General features: G+C 33.1%; 1 protein-coding gene across 1 annotated transcript in view; it reads left to right on the forward strand.

The window, feature by feature from the left end:
* SPOCK3 (SPARC (osteonectin), cwcv and kazal like domains proteoglycan 3) overlaps window positions 1-22595 on the forward strand; it is a 477033-nt gene that overhangs the window by 284615 nt on the left and 169823 nt on the right. Inside the window, exon 5 of the mRNA XM_035022754.1 lies at window positions 12733-12856. Coding sequence (XP_034878645.1) covers window positions 12733-12856 — 124 coding nt within the window. The remainder of the gene's footprint in view (window positions 1-12732; window positions 12857-22595) is intronic.

Raw genomic sequence — 22595 nt, forward strand, 5'->3', positions numbered from 1 at the left:
CCCTCTCCCTCTGCCCCTCCCCTTGCTCTCTCTCTCTCCCTCTCTCTCAAATAAATAAATAAAATCTTAACAAAATAAAAAAAATAAAGTCTACAGCTGCATTGCAGTAGATTAGGTTACCCATTTAAACATCTCTTCAATATAGAAAGACACTGGCCAACTTTCAGGAGAGCTTCTTAACTTAGCCTTGTGATCCCACAGCTAAGGATTCACTAACATTTTATTCAGCCCAGCAATTCCACTCCCCAGCCTTTGGTCAGTATTGTAACAGTAAACATGATAAATCATTAGCCAGCATTCTACTCCTTGCAGGCAGTGCTAATGGGGGACTTGGGAAATATAGAGTGCTCTTTGTCTACTACATGTTTTATTGCCTTTAAATGGTCAAAGGGAAAAAAAAAAAAAAAACTGTCAACAGGGCAAGAGAGACTGTGGCAAAGTATTTTTCAAAGAAAATTAGCATGAGATTATAGATTAAATAGATTCTAGTCTAAAAAGTTGAGAGAAGCAAAAAAAGGCAATAAATTCACCATGTTTTTAAGAGTCAAAGAATCGTTGAAAAGAAGACGCCTGTATAAATCACTTCTTCATACAGTTGTGAAGAGCCAAGTTGTTCATTTCCTGATGCTTACTTCCTACATGAGTAATGGAGAGCATGTTAAAAAAAAGTCCTTGATAGACTGAAGTTGCTGAGGGAAATAATATAAAATGCCCTTGTCATGTTTCTTTATGCTATAGAGTAGAATAATTGTTAGGAAAAATAAGACTCTTGTTTGAATTCAGAGCCAATTCTATTATTTTATTCTATTCAAATTCACTGGCTTTTAATATAGCCAGCCATAATGACTTTTAACAAGGACTTACTTTACAAATTATATATAACAAGTTTAACTAGTAAGACAATAAAGCTATAGAATTTCTGCTTCTTAAGTAGACATTGAGCTAAGATAAGAAAAGAGGAACCATCCTTTGTGGTCAACCAGGGAGCCCTGTCCTCCCTCTCCTCCTCCTTCCCATCCTCCCTCCTTCCTCCTGCTTTTTTGTTTTCTTTTTGTTTGCTTTCCTTTACTTACCCTTTCAGTGATACTTACTGAGTACTTACTTTGTGCCAATCTCAGGGAAGCACACCAGAGGAAGAATGAGGAGTTGTGTTTAAAAGGTGAAAAGATTCGTGGAGAGGGAAGAGAGCTTGTGGAAAATTTTGGAAAAGATTAGCAGAACACAAAAATGGAAAATCATCTGGAACATAGAACAAAGCCTATGGAGCACACTTTCTGAACTAGATTCGTGGTATAATGTAAAGGCTTCTCTCCTGTAAACACTGGATGCCATGGAGACTATATTTTTCCCTATCACATGACACTTAGTCCATCTACCTACTATTATCTTTCAACTTGCCCCCAGTGACCACTACTCTTAAATGCCAAAGAACTAAAAGAAGTCCCCATTGCCTTTATCACTTGTTCTTCTACCAAATTGAGGGTCAGATGAGGTACATTGATATGATTGTTGTTTTTATTGTTCATCCATAAAAATGGCAACTTTATCATTTTTCCACTCTTCACAACTCTAACACTCAGTTTCCCTAAAAATAGTCAAGTAAGATGGTATAATGCACTGAGACATAAGAGGAGTTTAAAGTACATGGATTGGGAAGCCCAGAACTGTTCTCTCCTGATGGAAGAAAAAGTGAGATCTGGCTGTGTTTCTATGGTTGAGACTAAGCACATACTTGCAGAGTAGCACAGCCTTGTAATAGCTGAAGGACAATACGTAAGTCCCAAGATATTGCCATGGACCATACGTTCCTTTTTTAGATGTACAGGGGCTCATTAGAGTAATTGTAGGACAAAATACGCTCTCACTGTAGATTTCTACATAGGATTGAGTAAGACCTCTCTCCAAACCAGAGACTTCATTACTATAGCTCCTTTCTTGTGAGGAAGATAAAATCTCTCTTCTTCTAAGTATCCTTTCCGTAATATGCTGAATGGTTGTCCCAAAGATATGTCCACATCCTAATTTCCAGAATCTGTGAGTATTATCTTATATGACAAAAGAATAAATATTACCTTATATGGCAAAAAGTGTGATTAAATTAAAGATCTTGAGAGGAGGAGGTCATCTTGGGTTGTTGGAGTGGACCTTAAATGCAATCACAGTGTGTCCTTTTAAAAGAGAGACAGAGGGAGTTTTGACACAGACACAAAGGGGGTGGGGGGAGCAAGACAGTGTGAAGATGGAGCAGAGAGAGAGATGGGTCACAAGGCAAGGAATGACAGCCATCACCTAGAGCTTCCCAAGAAATTTAGTTCTGCCAGTGTCTTGATTTTAGTCCAGGGAAACTGATTTTGGACTTTTGACATCCATAACTATGAGAGATTAAACTTCTGGGTTTTTTTGTTGTTGTTTTGTTTGTTTGTTTTTAAATATTTTATTTATTTATTTGACAGAGAGAGAGCGAGAGAGGGAACACAAGCAGGGAGAGTGGAAGAGGGAGAAGCAGGCTTCCTGCTGAGCAGGGAGCCAGATGGGGGACTCGATCCCAGGACCCCGGGATCATGACCTGAGCCGAAGGCAGATGCTTAACGACTGCGCTACCCAGGGTCCCTAACCTTCTGTTGTTTTAAACCAGAAAGTTTTTGGTAATGTGTTCCAGCAAACTTAGGAAGCAAATACATCCTCAAATTTTGGAAACGCTATTTCTGGAAGCATGATCTAACCAAAAGAAAATCAGGAACGTGAGTAAGCAAATAGCACATAGGTCAAAATGCTTGGTATGGTGACTCCAGAGGATGCTGTGCTTAAATTTGATTTATATACAATCCCATGCTGTGATTGGGATGATCTCTGTTTCTGCTCAATTGCTCGCTTGTGAATGGAGGGACTCAACGGAAGTTAAAAGTATTTTTAGGCCACAAAAGGTAGGCCTTTGCTAAAACTGGCTCCTTGTCTCCCAAACTCAGAGATAGAAGAAATAGCAGAAGTAGGATAGGAGTAGATATCAGGCATAAGTATGTCTCCTGATGGTTTGCAGATGTCATGGGGGCAAAATAGAGATTCAGAACTAGAGGAGAATAAGTAATTCTGGGTTAAATGAGAAAGATAAGAATATGGATGGCTGTTAGAATATAATTGATAAGTAAATAAAAGGTATAAGTTACAAAGGGAGTACATAGGATACCAAAGAGGTGGTAAAAGTGTGCTTAGAGAGTCATAAAATATTTTTATTAATATGACCTCAAACATGAGTAGGAAGTTGGCCATATCAGCTCTAAATTGTCCTTATTACTTGTTGGACTATAGGAAAATCCTTACTGCCAGCTATGCTCATCTTTTTGTCTCCAAACACATTGTGAGCTCTATGCATTCAATGACTCACCCACCTGGTACCGTCAGATTGTAAAATACTTTCTGGACACATTATCGGGTATATTCATGAGAAAATCAATAAACAATATTTAGAAGGGTGCGTAGCTACTATTTATAGGTTAGAAGATGACAGGTTATCAGGTGAGCTAGTGATAGGGTTGTAATAATGCCTAATTCAGTTCCTAGGATGTGGTCAGTAGCAGTAACTGTAACTAATAACATATATTTTTTTAAGATTTTCATTTATTTGAGACAGAGAGAATGAGAGACAGAGAGCATGAGAGGGAGGAGGGTCAGAGGGAGAAGCAGGCTCCCTGCCAAGCCGGGATCATGACCTGAGCCGAACGAAGGCAGTCGTTTAACCAACTGAGCCACCCAGGCGCCCAGTAACTAATAACATATTTTAAATAAGAATAATAAAACTAAAAGGTCTTTCTGATAACATTTTAGATATTGTACACATTGTTGAGATGTTGCTTGAAGAAAATGTCCTTGTCTGGCATATCTGATTCTATTCCTTATTACATCAGAAGGAGTCAACACTTGCTTAGAAGTATATGTTTTCAAAAAAAAAAAAAAAAAAAAAAAAAAGAAGTATATGCTTTCAGGACAGGAATTGAATAAAACCTGGTAGAGAGAAAAATACTATGGAGTCAAAAACTCCCAACTTTCTTTTTTTTAAATTTTTTATTATGTTATGTTAATCACCATACATTATATCATTAGTTTTTGATGTAGTGTTCCGTGATTCATTGTTTGTGAGTATAGCATAATGTATAATATGTATATATATAATACATATTATATTGTGTATTTATTCTTTTGTATGTGAATATGTAATACATATTATTAATGTATGTGCATAATGTATAAACATATTGAATCACTATGTTGTACAACTGAAACTAATGTAACATTGTGTTTCAACTATACTCAAAAACAAATTAAAAAGAACAAAAAAAGACATATTTGATCACACAGACTATTTTCTCATGTCTCTTGGTAAATGTTGTATTATTAGTCATTTTATTTTAGTAGATATTTTTCTCTTTTTAAGTTGCATATCTGCCATTGTTATTTTAAAAATGTGAATATGTTCTTTCCAAATATAAAATCTCCTTGATCTTTAAGAGTCACCCCTTCTTGTGAACTAAATCTTAGTTCAGACTTTGCTCGGTGTAGGCATTGTAGAACTATTTCATGTTAAAGTAATAATTAGTTAATGTTTAAAAGCTCACTTTATTTATGAACATTAATAATTGAAAAAACAAAGAATTTCTGAATTATTATTTTAAATATAGGAAGCTAGACTTCATAAACATTCTCATGTCTGGAATGAAATTACACCTGTCTATGCAAATTAAATAGAACCAATTCATGTATTAGTAAATTAATATTTGTATTGATTCCCTAAATCAGAATCACATGTATGGTGATATATTATTTATTGCACTCTATATAAATTTCAGTTTTAATCAGACAGATATGTACTCTAGACAACACATATTGGTGTAGATCCTTTTTTAAGTAAAATTTGAAGTAATTGTCATTTTTCACCTGTTAAGTAAAACAGATATAGAAATTTATGAAATATGACATTTAAAACTTTATATATACATTATAGCAAGGAAAACATTAGTGATAAAGTAAAAAATTGAACACTTGAAGTCCATATCTGTAATTATAAGCACTAGAAATTTGAGCAAGATAATTAAGCTCCCTCCACCTCTCTATTTCTAGCTTCAGAATTTAAAAAATAACACATATTGTATATGATTGCTAAAATAATATATATTACTGCAATATATGAGTCTAGCACGTAATAGACTATCAACACACATGAAAATCTAAACTTTAATTTGTGTAAATACTTGACTCAGTTCCTAAAATATTGTTTGATGAAATTTTATCGGCTTGAAAACAAAAAGCAACTTTCCAGTTCTTCTTCCAATGAATACATTTATACATACTTGTTAATTAGATAATTGGTTTATCATATGTAAGATCATGAATTCTCAATCTGTTGGTCTGTATTTTGCTGGAAGTAGATTTATGGACATTTCTAATCCATAATAACTCCATCAATGACTAAATTTTACACAGTCAACATCCTTTGCAGTTGAATATACTTTTTCAAAGCTAAATAAAGAGGGCTTTAGTAATTAAAATAATGTTTGAAATTAATTATGTGGAAACAGTAAGGACTACAATCTGAATTTGGCATCATCTACATTTTATACATTTTAAACCTTTATTACTCATTCAGTCCATTGGGGATCAGATTGAGAAAGAGATTATAAGTGTCATTTATAGTAATGTCTATATTGAAATTTGAAGTTATTCATTGATGTCTTTAATAATTGTAAATATGCTCACTGTTTAATGAAAAAAATATTTATTTGATGGACTGTATCATTCAATTATCATAACTTGTCCATGATTCAAATCTCACAATGATAACATAGCTTTAAAATAAGGTCAGGGAAACATTCTTTGACAGAAAATTAGCCCCACTAATTGGCTTATTGTGTTAGCAAAACCTACGTTCAAATATACTGGTTATTGAAATAGACCTCACTTAAATTGTATTCTACTTAAGTAGCAATATAACTCTACAATATTATTTTAACATTTGATCAAAGAAAGTGTGGAACATTATAAATTATCCACATCTCTTTAAAGTCTAAATTCTGATGTTCAATTTTATTACTCTGTAAAAAAAATATGCTTCCTAAATCACTAATTACTTTTATTTCCTGGCAACAGTACTGTATGATTTAAGTTGACTTGGTAAATACAGTTGATGATAAGAATTTATTACTACAATCAATTTTTAGAATGCATTCAATTTATGCTTAGAATAGTTTTTAAAGATACATTTTATTAATTACTCCTATTATTGAATTTTGAAATACATCTACAAGTGAGCTTTTTCTATGAATCTTAGTTCTTTGTAATATATAAGGAACAAGTAGAGTTTCTGTTCATACTGCAGAATAAATTATGCCAATTTATTTTTAATATTTGTAGTTTAGTAGCTATAGTTAATAATGTTTCCAATATAAAGAAATGTTTGTTTTGTATTTGTAGAATATGTCTTTTTACTTAAAATTAAAATTGATTGTTTATGCCTTGATTCATTGCTTAAACTACCGTCATCACAGTACAAAAATCATGGGAAACAAATAGTGGCTACTACAGTTTTAATAAGTTCTGTATAAGGCTTTTGAACTTTTGCCCCAAAAGATAATTTCCTGCACCTTGCTAATACCATCTGTCCTTTTCTAAGACCCATGGCAAAAAAAAAAAAAAAAAGTAATAAGAGCAGCCTTGTTTCTTGAAGTGTTATGGCCAATTGGAAATGAATCATAAGTTGTTAGTTGTGTCTTAAGAAAGAATTCTTGGGGCGCCTGGGTGGCTCAGTTGGTTAAGCTACTGCCTTCAGCTCAGGTCATGATCCTGGAGTCCCCAGATCGAGTCCCGCATCGGGCTCCCTGCTCGGCAGGGAGTCTGCTTCTCCCTCTGCCCTCTTCCCTCTCGTGCTCTCTCTCATTCTCTCTCTCTCAAATAAATAAATAAAATCTTTAAAAAAAAAAAAAAAAGAAAGAATTCTTCCACAAGTCTGGCAGAACTTGAAAAGCTGACTGCCCAAAGGAATTGAAATGTTAGGTGTATTAACCAGACAAGAAGTACATCACATCAGGCTGTCCTCAGCTGGGATATTCACAGAATATCTGTGTTCACTTGAATGTTGTTTTATCAGATTAAAATAAAATTCTTTTGTTGAAGCAAAGTTAATATAAGTGCACATAGAAAGAAGCAAGTACACTTAAGGAATTAAGTCTTATATATGAATGATTCCCCTCCTAAGGTAAATATATAATAAATAAATTGACTTTTTTTTCTGTTTGCATATTTATGGCCTAAAGAAATGAGAATTTATTATGTGTGATGTCAGATTTAAAAACCTGACTTTTAGAAAAATATATAATTATTTATAGTATAAATATATATATTTTTTATTTTTATGATTTATTGATGATGCTATTTGATATTATAATACAAATATTATTTAATTCTTTGGTATACCTCCATAGTAATTATGTCTCTTTAAGCAAAGCCATATTGTATCTTCCCTCTTTCATTAGTTATCACAAGACTGGGCTTCCTCCTTTCGTTTGCTACCTTGAGATAGCTGAAGTTTGCACCTTCAGCATTCCAATCTGTCTCTTGCCCCACTCAGTATCATCCTTCACACCATAATGATATATTTGTTTCACTAGGTAACACTGTCAAGTTCTAAAATCATAACATATGGCATGTATGTACTGTGTTTCTAATTTTTGAGTATCTTTGTATAAGTAATTTTATTAAAGATTTATAGACTCATGGAATGCTCAGGATCAAATGATCCAAACTGATGAAGCCTAGCATTGTATAAGGGAAGAAATTAAGACCCAGGGAGGTTACTGACTTGTCAAGACTGATTAATGACATGGTCATGTATAAAAATTAAATCAAACTGGAATGAGATTTTTTTTTTCCTGCTAACCATTTCGGTAACATCTTTGTGCTCTTTCCAAAATCAATGTAAATCTTAAAACATGGACATGGTACTCAAATTATATTGTTAAAATGCACAACATGATTAACTAAACAGAAAACCAAATAGACCATAATTAAATAAATAGATGTAGCAGTAATTAACATTGTAGTTATTAGAAAAATAAGGGACTGTTGAGCTTTCATGTGTGACTGCTGCTTCAGTCTTAACCCTGAAGACCAGAGTGAAAGATACAGCAGGAGCACAGGAGACAGCTCAGGTAATAAGAAGATGCTACAACGCAACTGCCTCAAAATAAGTCATGTAAAGGAGCCCTAGCAATAGTATAAATTCTTTTGAGTAGTTTAATTTTCCACCTCCTAGAAACATAATAACAGGCATATTGGTATGAAGCTAACTTAGTGCCTGAATGGTGGAATATTTAAATAAGAAGATTTTGAGAAAAATCCTTGACTTTATTTGTCATAGATTATCATTTAATTGCTTCAATTCTTTGGCTTCAAAAATACAATTTTTTTTTTGCTCTTTAAGGGAAAGGATTATGACCATATATAGGTTGCCACTGTCAGTAAATAAATTTTTAACTCAAGTCTTCAAAATTGAAGTATGTAGTTTTGAAAAATAGTTCTCTTAAAGGTAGACCTTTAAGAAGTTTATTCTAGCAGAGTTCCTATTGGAAGAGTGGTTTCTAAATAATTTCAGAATTTTGCAACCAGCTTGAATTTTGTACTTCATTAAGGGGGGAAATTTTATTGCCCCCTTTGATAATAATTCAAAATAATTAACTGCTAATGGCTTTTGGTATATCAAAAAATTAGACTTACTTTCAAATGTTAACAATCTTTTACATTTAGAATACTCAGAATAATATGCCTAGTGATGCTTTTGCTTATGCTAGTTTCTTACCTGTCATTCCTCCTGCCACAGATGCCAGACACTCAATTCTGATAGCCTGAGCCAGCTCTGCCTTTTCCTAAGCCCTTCACTTTGCCCATCTTGGACTTCCTTGACTGTATCTCACTTAGAAGCACAATTGTTCTTCCTTAAATAGGACCTTCAAAATGTAATTAAAAATCAAACAAAAAAAGAAAATCTCCACTACATGTAATTATATATGTTTATGTATTACATAAACTACATAGATATTAAATATTATATATGTTTATGTATTACATACACTACATAGATATTAAATTAAACCTTAGACATTTTCAGTTATAACCTCATCTACTTCACTAATTTTCCTAAGAGCAAGACAAGTATTTTAATAGACAAGATTGTGAGTAATGTTAATTCTGAGGAGCATTCCTGATACCAAATCAAACAAATTCTGAATCACATGATAACTTTGATGAAATAGACTCTGGGATGCAAAAATGTCTTCCATGGTGAATGGAATGAGTAGAGATACCACATAGAGCTAGTTGACAGGTGGGGCAATGAGAAGTGTTAAGGCGCAGCAAGATATTTGCAAAGCCTTGCCCAACTCCTGCCTTTAGAAATGATCAGCATTTGGATTTCCCTGATGCTGAGCGATATTGAAAATAGAGCTACCATATGACCCAGCAATTGCACTACTGGGTATTTACCCCAAAGATACAAAAGTAGGGATCTGAAGGGCTACGTGCACCCCGATGTTTATAGCAGCAATGTCCACAATAGCCAAACTGTTGAAAGAGCCAAGATGTCCATCGACAGATGAATGGATAAAGAAGATGTGGTATATATATACAATGGAATATTATGCAGCCATCAAAAGGAATGAGATCTTGCCATTTGCAACGACGTGGATGGAACTGGAGGATATTATGTTGAGTGAAATAAGTCAAACAGAGAAAGACATGTATCATATGATCTCACTGATATGAGGAATTCTTAATCGCAGGAAACAAACTGAGTGTTGTTGGAGTGGGGGGTGGGGTGGGAGGGATGGGGTTACTGGGTGATGGACATTGGGGAGGGTGTGTGCTCTGGTAAGTGCTGTGAATTGTGCAAGACTGTTGAATCTCAGATCTGGACCTCTGAAACAAATAATGCAATATATGTTAAGAAAAAAAAAAAAAAAGAAGAAGAAGGTAGCGGGAGGGGAAGAATGAAGCGGGGGAAATTGGAGGGGTAGATGAACCATGAGAGACAATAGACTCTGAAAAACAAACTGAGGGTTCTAGAGGGGAGGGGAGTGGGAGGATGGGTTAGCCTGGTGGTGGGTATTGAGGAGGGCACATTCTGCATGGAGCACTGGGTGTTGTGCACAAACAATGAATCATGGAACACTTCATCTAAAACTAATGATGTAATGTATGGGGATTAACATAAGAATAAAATTTAAAAAAAAGTAAAAAAAAAAAAAAGAAATGATCAGCATTACTCAGAATCCTAAAGCCTCTGTTAATGATAGTTTATTTTTCCTCCAGTGTCTACCATGTTATACTGTTTATTTTGCTTTCACATGTAACTCTTTTATTTTTTCAATTATAGATGTTTTGATTTTTGAAATAAAGAAAGCACATGTCTTATTTGTGTATACCTGGTGACTCCAGTTAGTACATTGTTAATCAACTTATGAATTTGTAGAAGTATTTGTTTTGTCAAATAAGATTCCTAAAAAATTCATTTGTATTTATACCTTAATTCTAACATGAATACATGGCTAGAAAAAGTATATTCTATATTGCCCTTTATGTGCTTAAATGTAAGTTGTCTTTCTACAGAAAACAAAATAATTAATTTTCTTCATGTGTAAATTACATCAGTCTGAGATGATTTAAGAACACATAAAAACTGTAATATTTAGAATTTCAGATTTCAAATTTAGGCTCAAATTTTCTAGACTATTTTGTTAAGTGTAAAGTCTATTCTATAAAGACTATCTTATGATGACAAAATGCTAAGTGCTTTCTTTTGGATTTACGGAATATAATAAAATGTTCATAATTCACAGTTCATTCTCCAGGTGTTATGGTATAAATAGTATATATTAAAATATGAATATTGGTTAGCTTACCCTCATCTAATGCATTTATTTAAAAATAAACATAAGTAAATACTGGTTTGGGACATGGTATAGTTTGGCATCAACTCATTCAAAATGCTGGTACAAATAAATATATGCAATATTATAATGTTTATAATGTTGATGATACTTCAGCAAATTCTAACTAGGATGAAGTCTAAATAAAAATACCATTTTTATTGGTGTACTTTAGGAATTGGAAAGCAATGTTGGCTTTGAAGAGAATAAGGATAACTAAAGTGGTTGTTTTATATAAATATGGCATATATATATATATGTATCCCAAAGCATACAGCTTCTTCTAATAAAATGCTTTCTAATACTTTCTAATAAAATACTTTCTATTGATGAGGAAACCGAACTTGGTAATAATTCCTCCTAAGGTATCTGATTGCATAATTTTATGCCTTTTTTGATTATACAATGTGAAAGAACAATGCAAATAGAATATATATATTTTTTATTTCCCTCTGCTCTCCATTTCTACAATTTATAAGTCTGAAGTGTTATAGAGTAATGTTCCAAGTTTTCTAATTATTGTTTTAATTCCCATTAGAATTTTGTGCCAGTTATTTAATTAGTAATAGCAGCATGGTTATTTTTCCCATTTTATTCTTATGACATGAACTCTGTGGCCAGACAAAATTTTAAAGTAGTCTTTGGGCAAAATTTACAAAATTGACATTAAGAGAAGTGTTAAGAGCTATGATAGTTTCATGAAAAATTTTTGAGAGAAGCAGGGTTGGGGGGAGAAGAAGAGAGAATAAAAAACCTTTTTCTCAATGTCCCTCCAAATTTTATTAAAATTTCAAACACAGTTTGAAATTCTTCCCCTATAATAAAAATATTACTATATTTCTTAATAGTATTTCAGGATTACTTTTTTGTAGGTTTGACTTATTCATGAAAAAAATGAAAAGCAAATAGAAGCAAATGTTTCTAGTAAAACATCTTTTCTCATCACAGTAGACACATCAAATTACTCTCTCTACAAACAATTTTAATGAATGAGTACTGATTTATTAAAGAATTTCTAAATATTAAATGTTTTTGAATAGATTCCCTATTATTTTGCTTCTTATTTTTTAGCACTTTACCCTCTGTATGTAAACCGTTCACCTAAATAGGCAGAGCAATAAGCAGTTTAATCAAAGTGGAAAAACAAGTAATTCTAAGTGTAGGTAACAGAAAAGAATGGGTTTTCCCAAGTTATTCTAGATCAAAGCCTCACAATGGATCTATTTGAGTTATTTCTACACAATAAAAAGAGGGCTGGCTATCACTAAACCTACTAATTTGGCTTTCTAAATTTTAGTCATTGCTGGAAAAGTTCTTTATTGCTGTTTTCTCTTAAAATAAGCTTCTCTTATTTTCAGGTACATTGGGTATACCTGGGGAATTAGGTGTTCTTTTCAGTTACTCTTCTTAATGGAATAGTTCTTTATTGCCAAGCAATTGTTGCTTCTGTTTCGGGGATTATCAAAAATACATCACAGCTACAAATTAAAACAAAAGATCTGTATCATTAAACATAACTATGTGACCAGCAGAATGTTTCAAAAGAATATATTCTTATTTTATTATGGGACTATCTTGATATATGAAATAAAATATTATAATGAAGAATACCATATTGATTAATGCATTGAAAATGAGCATGGAGTTTACGGTTTATAATTTGCCTTCAAGAGTTGGAATGACATAAAGAAAAGGCATGGCATTAATATCAATTTATGTATTTTAAAAAATTCACTAAGTATGGTTATTGTTGTTGTTTTAACAGCATGAAAGATGCAGGAGTAGGCCATAAGCAACGGAGGGGTCCCGTATCATCCACCTGCAAGCAGTGCCCAGTGGTCTATACCAACCCTGTGTGTGGTTCAGATGGTCATACCTACTCTTCTCAGGTAAAGACAATTTAGTCATTTCATATGAAACATGTAATGTGTATTTACTATTAAATGAATAAAATTATTAGTTCTCCCATGTAGTCATCCAAATAATTTATTTAGCTTTTAAAACAATGCAAATAATCTCACTGGTTTGGAATCTGATTTAATGTGTATTGGTTTCTCTTATATCAGAATTTTTAAAATTTGAAATACTAAAGTTGTGAACACTCTGAACAGTTAAAAGCAACATTTTCTTTGTTGCTGCTATGAAAGAGGTCAGAAATGTAACCATGTCATAGCATAATGTTAACAATTATTATCATTATAACAGCAATAGCAGCTACCATCTGTCATTATCATTACTTCTTTTATCTCATATGTTATTTCCTAGAGTATTACTAAAAAGCCTCCAAAAATTCCTTTTAACAAATGAGAAAACCAAAGATCAGAAAGATATAGCAAATGTCACATATTTACTGACATTGAAATCAAGATGTGTTGCCATCTCTGATTTTGTGTCTCTATTCTCTCCTCTACATTATTCTGCCTCTTTTTTTGGTGTCCCATATTATTCAGTTATATAGATTTTTAAGAACTTTACCTAATAAGACATTGATAAATTTTCTTTGATTATGTGACAGAAAGGAATGTAGTCTCACAAGCTCTTACATGAAATTTTGGGGCCAGATAAATTTATGAAATTAGATTTTTAAAAATTATATCTTTTTTTTAAAAGATAATGTAACATATTGTACTCTGTCCCCATTGGGACATTTCCCTTTTATTAAACATATCAATATCTTACTAAGGAACTAGATGAATATTCACATTAAATAGAATACATGAAAACTACAAAATAACTTTACTTCAGTTCATATCTGAGTTTCCTTACTGCAAGGGGAGTTCCAAAAAATTTTAGTTACCTGAACATTTTGTTTTGTAGATACCTCTTTATGAACCATCCCTTCTCCTAGTAAATATGTCCTCACAAGCTACACTTGCACTTATAATCACTAATCTTAACAACAGCACTGCAATGATAAGATAGATTCATCCAGTCAATAAATATATGCATAGTACTTATTTGGTGCTAAGTACTGTGTTATCTTGGTGAAGCTGCGATGTGATAATTTGCTGAGGTTTTAAAGGTGTGTATTGCTAGGAGAGAATGGAGACTGTTACTGGTCATTTCCATATAACCTTGATCTTGATGAATTTACCATGGTCCAGAATCTCAGCTTTGACAGTTAAGAAAATTCATGCTTTTGGCACAAGGGAGAATGAATCTATCTCATATTATCAAATCCTACATGATAATGTGTAAATCATGATACTGATTTATTCAATGACGACAAAGGTTGCAGATTGTAATATTCAAATTGGTGGGTAGAGCTACATGGCAAGCAAATTTTAATCTTAATTGTACTTAATTGTACTCAATTAAGATTGTACATTCATTGCTGAACAGGTTGAATCAAGGGAGAGACTGTAATTTTTACTGGCATCTAGCTAGGATAAGCCTGTCTTTTTCAACATTAGAATCTCAGATCTGTACCTCTGAAACAAATAATGCAATATATGTTAAGAAAAAAAAAGAAGAAGAAGAAGAAGGTAGCGGGAGGGGAAGAATGAAGCGGGGGAAATCGGAGGGGTAGACGAACCATGAGAGACGATGGACTCTGAAAAACAAACGGGGTTCTAGAGGGGAGGGGGGTGGGAGGATGGGTTAGCCTGGTGGTGGGTATTGAGGAGGGCACATTCTGCCTGGAGCACTGGGTGTTATGCACAAACAATGAATCATGGAACACTTCATCTAAAATTAATGATGTAATGTATGGGGATTAACATAAGAATAAAAAAAGAAAAAAGAAAAAAAAAAGAAAACCTTCCTTCTATCTCCAAAAAAAAAAAAAAAAGAAAAAAAAAAGGAAAAAAAAAAAGAAGGGTATGTGCTGGAGGTACTAGTATGTTTGTGTCCAGAGTGTCCCTGGGAACGTGCTAATGTTAGTCTACCACCTGTTTGTTTGGGGCTCTCTTAAGGATGTTCCTAGTAGGTGATCAGTTCTGTTCGAATTTATTTTCACAGAACACAAACATAATCATGAGTGATTTCTTCCTTTTGGAACCAGACAGGAGGCTTTGTTTGATGATTTTGGAGAAATGCAATCATATTCCCACCCAAGATTAAATATACCTATCATAAATAGATTAATTCACATATATTTCCAATTCCATGGGGTTTCCCCATTCTTCTTTGTACTAAGCATCCTCGAAGCGCCCCCCAACTTACAAATCATATGGTTTTATGAATACTGTTAATAAAGCCATTCTAAGTAATCCATTGAATTGTAACCATTCTGAGTAATCCATTGAATAATAAACCATTGCATTATTATTTTAATATTTCTTTGCATATGTATCACTTTCAATGCATGCCTTGACAAAAAAGATGTGGAAAGTACGTGGTTCAAATGAATATGAACTTTTAGTAAATCCCAAATCACCATCCTCATTTCTACTGATTCTAATTTAACTTGGTGAGTTTTCCACTTTAGACCACCAATACTAATCTTAGAGCAGTGAGGCTGAGCTGTATAAAACAATGCAAACTAAATGGAGATCTTAGCCCAATAAGAACTTATATTAAACAATCCTTAATAATAGTTTTTTAAAAGTTTATAGGATTGGAAATTCAAAATAAGGCCCTTATCATTTTTTTTCCCTTTTCTCTAAAACAAAGTATTGCCCTAGGCTATTTAGATATTGGATCAAGAACAAAGACCACAGAAACAGATGCCTTCTTGAAATGGTAATTTGATTATTTCTCTAGCATCTACTTACCAGAGATGAAAACAGAAGATTGGTGCAGGGGTCACAGATATTTATTTTGGCTCTTGGCTCACTCAACTTTGTCAATAGGCTTAGCCAATTCTGACAGGGGGAGATTTAAACAGCTTTGGGGGACTCATGGGCATTTGAATTCACAGGAATGGTGAACTCCAAATTCTAGGTTTAGTATGGTCCTTGAAACTCCTTACCTGAGGTTTCCAATCCCTCAGCTAAGTATTCCTGATATGTTAAATACTGGCCAGAAGCCGGGTACTATCGGCCCAGAGTGTGGGACCTTACATCCAGGATGGAAGCCCAGTCTTGCTCTCCTGGTCTTCCTAACATTTTTCTATATTTTGGTTCCCTTGCATATACAGTTGTTTGTTTGTTTTACTACTACAAATAATCTTCCTTCAGGTTCTATTTTAGCTCCACAATGTTTCCTCATTACCTTCAGCTCAATTTATGGAGAGGAAATTAGAAATCATGTTTCCACTGTACAACTTAATTGGAGATGAGGTCATTACAAAGTATAACAGGTGCAGGAGTTGAGGGATGGGGTAAGAAAAAAGTTATCACAAGGTATCCAAAGGAAGGCTTTAGTCAAATGCCCTAAGATATAATTTTGGAAAGTACATCTCATTACACAGTGTGACCAATTTGGAATAATTATTTTATTGGAGTTCAAGCTCTGAACTTGTCAGCTTGTCTAGAAATCCTCAGCAGAGTATTTTAAAAATGTATACACAAGAAAGCAAAGGAAAGGATGAAAGATTGTGAAAAAATTGATTTACTTGGAAAAATATTGGGACTTTTGTGATTTTTTTGTGAGAACTATTTTTGTAACATCTGATTTTTACCTGTTAAGAAAAACAATTGACACTTTTTATAGAATCCTAGTTAATCTTTCTTTTTAAAGAACAAATGTTTTCTGAATTCTTTTAAATTCAGCAATGCCAGAAAAATAAAAATATAAGTCTGTTCAAGGTTATTTGAGAGGTAATTGTTCCTGAAATTGACACAAAAGATAAAGGTCTTGGTTTCTTTACTTCAGGCAAAGTCTATTTTGATTGTGTTGCTTTATTAAGAACTAGGAATTGTTCTCCAATAGAGTATCCATATTAGACCTTGGATATATTTGTCACTGACTGGTGTGAATTGGATACTACATTTGCTGGGAAGAAGTCAATAAGTAGTATTAGTGTTTTAGAACTCAGCATGGCATTGATAATATAAACTCCCTGGGGACAACACACTGGATGATTTTGAACTTTTTTTTTTTTTTCATATTTAGTCATGCACTGCTTGGCAATTGAGCTTAATACTGGTGAATTCTTTAGGAACTAACACTGTTTATAAGAAATTGTGCGTGTGTGTGTGTTTTGAGGGAAGGCAAGTAGAAAGCTTAACCATTTTATAGTGGAGCTTCCAACTTTGGCTACAGACATGCTATTTAAATTGTTTTGGGATGGGATCCTGTGAATCTGAATTTTAAAACCTCCTTGGGTGATTTTTATGTGTGGGCATAGTTGAGAACCACTGTTGCATCCCTTCAGATTATTGCATCCCTACAGATTACTTTTTGAATTCTTATTTTTTTAAATAAACTAGACCAACAATAACATTAATGGGGAAGCATTTACTTTTTGTTGCATCTTGAAAAAAATCCCATTTTGTTTCAACATATTACTGTTATGTCTTATTTTTCTTTATTTTGTCCATATTTGAGGTATTCTATTACTTTCTCTTAGTAATAGTTGCTAATTCTAGTAGTCCTCTGTACATTTTAAAAGATAACAAATTTCTTGACACCTCACCATTTTGATGTGTTGCATCTATTAATATTTAGTATTTAATTGTACTGTACCTTCCTCTGAATACTTTGTCTAAGCTGAGATAATTTTATGTTGGAAGATCAACCTTCAGAAACAGATGTACACTGTTTCTATTTGAACTGCTTTTCGGTGTAGGCTAGGTTGTATTTTCGGCTTAGGTATGCCAACTTGATCAAGATTCTAACTACAGCATGTTAACAGAATCATTGACTGGGAGAAGCTCTTAATAGACCACTGAACATTAGAGGACATAATATGACTGAACTTTATCATAAAATCTCAGATTTGAAAGGAACTCAATAAGACATCTAGTACAAACTTCTACACAGTATGCAGGTGCCTGATAAGATACCATGTTCTGTGAGATAAATGTCTGTATTTGTGGGGAGTTCTAAAGCTTTCCCGTCCTTACATTGATGTGGCTTCCAACACTCCCCCACATTGATCCGGCTTCCAACACTCCCCATTCTTACCACATCAGCATATATCGAAGCACAAAATGCAAACTCTGTTGTCTTCAGTTGTTGGGAAATAAGTGAATTCCTAAATTTTCACTTAAAATGGAGCAAGAGTCTAAAAGATAACCTCATGGGTAGAATATTATTTAATTTTTACAAAACTCAATTCCCAGTTTTTTAGAATTTTTTGTACATGTTTATTTAGATATGAACTTTGTAAAGAATATTCGTCTTCATTGGATCTGAGACATTCAACATTGTTTTCAGGGAAACCCAACCCTGTATTATGCACTGATACTTAAGCATATTAAGTCATATTTAGTTAAATTATATAATTATGATATTAACTTATTGGAACAGATTTTAGGAACAAAAAAAGTGAAGTGGTGGTAAGCATAAAACTCAGCTTACAGAAATGAGGAAGTTTGGAGTCATTTATTAGTGTTCAGTGTTTAGCATGCTATGGACATCAATTTTTTCCCTGGAGGTCAATTGAGGGTGAACTTCCAATGTAATTTTGTTAACCAAAAAAATATTCATTCAGGAGAAACTAACTAATATGTTCTTCTTCTGTAAATATTACATGTTTGGGTTAAATATCATTACCAAATAAAGGTGAAATATAATTTCTTAATCAGCTGAATATGAACAAGTTATTTAGAAATAATCACTGAGTTTTCATAAGGAAATTTCATAAGGAAAATATTGAGTAAAAATAAATTCTAATTATTTTGTTCTTCAATCCTGGATTTATTTTCTTCTCAGAATATTCTACATGTATGGAATATAAAGTGTTGAGCATTTAGCATTTTATATATACTCATTCATATTATTAGTGTATTTAAATGCACACAGAAAGGTAAGGGAAATAATTTATAGTGATGAATGATTTTTGTTTTCCAAAAAGAAAAAGGAAAATTAAGAAAATTAGGTTTAAGCATGAAAACTACGTGCCATGTCTATAAAAGGATTGTTAGAGCAAACTAACTGCTTCTATTGTTAAATATTCAGACAATTCTTCCACCTTCTCAGTTATAAATAATGCAATATGTTATTGCTATGGCAATGGACATTTTTGCCTTGCTTCTAAATTGTTTAACTCACTAAATCATTTTTCTGCAACTTGTATTATATTGAAGAAATTTAACTTCATTTTTATTTTCTACTACAATATACTTTAATACCATAATTATCTTTGGAAGGTGACTTGTTGAAGTTAAGCGAGCACACTGTATTTTTGAATGTTAGTGCTCTAATCTCTCTCCATACTCCAAATATCTGCCCCTTTTTCTCCAGGAGATTGCTCTATTGATTATGTTATACCTCTCTTTCTTTAACCTTAACGTAGACATAGGCACACTTGCTTGGCTTGTTTAAGACTCTTGAGTTATATATGTTGGTAGCTGCCATTCAATGAGTGTAGGATAAAGTTTTAACTAACTTTTAAATTTATATTTTGATGTGTTTTTGAGATTATAACCTTTTTATTTTTGTGTTAGTGACTGTGCTAAATTGGCCTTTCACAAAACTCAAGTGATATTATAGGTTTTTTTGTAATTTTACTAATTTATTTAATTATTTTTAACACCTTAGGAAGATGAAAAGTTGGCAAATCTATGTCTGTTTCACACATTTGTCTTTGAAATATTGATAATCAATAAATCTAAATCTAAAAGATTTTGATCCAATGGTGTATGCCTGCCATATCCTTTTCAGTGACTACATGGGCAAATTTGTATTTTCCCACAATACTCTATGATCACTGTATGTCGTAATGTCATTTAATTTCCCTCCACCCTAAATGTGCTCTACCAAGGAAATTAGCCTTATTATGTGAATTAGCAATGGATTAAATATGCTATTGCATCTGAAGCAAGTCAATTAAACAAAAGCGAACTGAAACTGGGAGGCAAGAAATTATAATATAGAAACTAGGAGGAAAAAAATACTATCAATAGCTAGAATCAGGAAATTTGAAGATGAACACCTTGCAAAAGAATGTTACAGTAGGTTTTACATGAAAATATTGTGATGTATACGAATTAGAAGATTCTACTTGTTTGTCTAATGATTTTAGTATTTTACTTTTTTTTATTTTTATTTTTTTAAGATTTACGCCCAGTAAAAATGAAGCAGAAAGTATCTGTCATTGAGAACTAAGAATATGAAAAGTAGCCTGTTTCTCTCTGAAGTAGCCTTGGGTAATAAGGCTATTATTATGGTATAATATTTATACCTTTGAACCTGTTCTTTATGCATCTGGGTTTTTGGATTACACTACCTCCAAGCAGAGGTCAGGAAAGCTCCAGTATAAGAAGTAAAATTTAAGGGATTTCATGTAGGCAGTATTCTTGATATTTGGAACCCCAACATAAATTTTTTCTGTAGAAAAGTATTGGTAATTCAAGTTCCTAAGGATTCCCCAGATTTTAGTTTGCAGACTCTTTGCTCACACATAAGTAAATAAATATTATAAATGGAAGTGACATGCTTATATAACAGAAATAAACTAATAAACAAAATGAGAAAAGACAACACGAGCAAGAGTGAACAATGCCAAAAACAATAATAGCATAACCATATTTAAGTTTCAGATATCTAAAATACTAAAATCGGGGCACCTGGGTGGCTCAGTCGTTAAGCATCTGCTTTCGGCTCAGGTCATGATCCCAGGGTCCTGGGATCGAGCCCCACATTGAGCTCCCTGCTCCGTGGGGAGCCTGTTTCTCCCTCTCCCACTCCCTCTGCTTGTGTTCCCTCTCTCACTGTGTCTCTCTCTGTCAAATAAATAAATAAAATATTAAAAAAAAATAAAAAAAATACTAAAATCATTAGACAAACAAGTAGGTATATTGAAACATACAAATACTATGTAAAATATTTTTAATGCGTGAAATGTTTAACGACTTAAAGTGATTTTGAAATATACAAACAAAACCAATATAATTTCAAAAAATGCTAAATTTGTAAAAGAACCAAATATAATTTATTCAATTAAAATAAAACTTTTTAATTAAAATTAAATGGATATGGGGCGCCTGGGTGGCTCAGCCGGTAAGTGTCTGCCTTCGGCTCAGGTCATGATCCCAGGTCCTGGGATCGAGCCCCACATCAGGCTCCCTGCTCCACGGGAAGCCTGCTTCTCCCTCTCCCACTCCCCCTGCTTGTGTTCCCTCTCTCACTGTGTCTCTCTCTGTCAAATAAATAAATAAAATCTTAAAAAAAAAAACAAAACTAAATGGATAGATTAAATATCAGATTAGATGAAGAGAATTAATGACCTACAGTATATGTGTGTATGTGAATATAGACCTATATGTATAAAACAGAAAATATATGTAACAAGAATAAACTGTTATATATGTAATTATATATGTTTGTGTGTATTTCAGAAAAACAGCTCACATATTTCAGAAAATACTTCAGAAAAACGATCCAAAAAGGGAAATAAAGAATAGAAAGTAGAATGAAAAGGTATAAAAAAAATTGTTCTGAAATATAAAAGGAGAAACCAGAAATAATAAGGTGGAGAAGGATAGTAAAAGAAAAACTGAACATTTTCCACAAATGTTGAAAGGCATGAATTCACTATACAGGAAGTACAATGTGCACAAGATAAATAAGATAAATAAGAAGAAATTTAAATCTAGACACATTGTAGTGAAATGACAGATTAATAAAATAAAATCTAACCAGACCAAAAAAGTTTAAAATATTATATCATTACACTAACAAAAATTATCTCAAAGGATTAATGGGATTTTAAAAATACACTTAAAATATTGAAAGAAAATTTTTAAAATTTCAAAACAAGTACTTCAGGAGAAAATATTGTCCAAATTTTCTACACAAAAATCCTTGAAAAGATTGTACAGAACAAAACAGCCTAGGCCTCTGATTGCAAGATATGCAGAAATATGAGCGACCCATGGAGACTTACCTCCAAACAATACCCCATTTCTCATTTCCACATCTTTTTGGCTTCCAGAGAATTTACCTATAAATACACCACTCCATCAACCATTCCAACTAACATGATCAACAGATGCTGGGACCAAATCCACTCAGTTTGTCTCATGCAGCATTTATTTAAGGCTAGCAGCAAGGAAGCTCCAAGCAGAAGAATGAAACCAATCTACATACAATATTTGCCTCAACAATGTCTCCCTTCCTGCTCTGGGGTCCTTGCCCAACCACCTGAACAAGCCCCATAAATCATCAAGGTTTACCTTAGAAATCTAGGTGGCTTTTGCCTCAATTTTCTCTCTTAGTCTTTGTACTTGGCTTGAGGATCTAATCCGGGTATAGCAGGATGCTTTAGTGATTGCACAGACTCCCACTTGAGTTGAGGGTGACCTGAATGCCTTCTAGGAACAATGTGGTATCATTGATCACTTAAGATTCTTTCTGATCGGGTACTTTGTGCTATAGAAAGAAATTCCTGCAAGGTGCTCATAAAAAATGAGTCCAGATTGCCACTTGGAACTGAATCACTAAGTATAGATTCATTGAGGAGAGATGTCAGTTTCCTGAGAGCTACCTGATCTACCGGTGTTGCTTCCTAAACGTGAAGTTCTCTTAGACCACTGCTGAAGTGCAAATCACCATCTTTTCTGTACGGAGGCATATTTA

This window comes from Mirounga leonina, unplaced genomic scaffold, assembly GCF_011800145.1.
Source record: "Mirounga leonina isolate KUSES-001 unplaced genomic scaffold, KU_Mleo_1.0 Mir_176, whole genome shotgun sequence".
NCBI lineage: Eukaryota > Metazoa > Chordata > Mammalia > Carnivora > Phocidae > Mirounga > Mirounga leonina.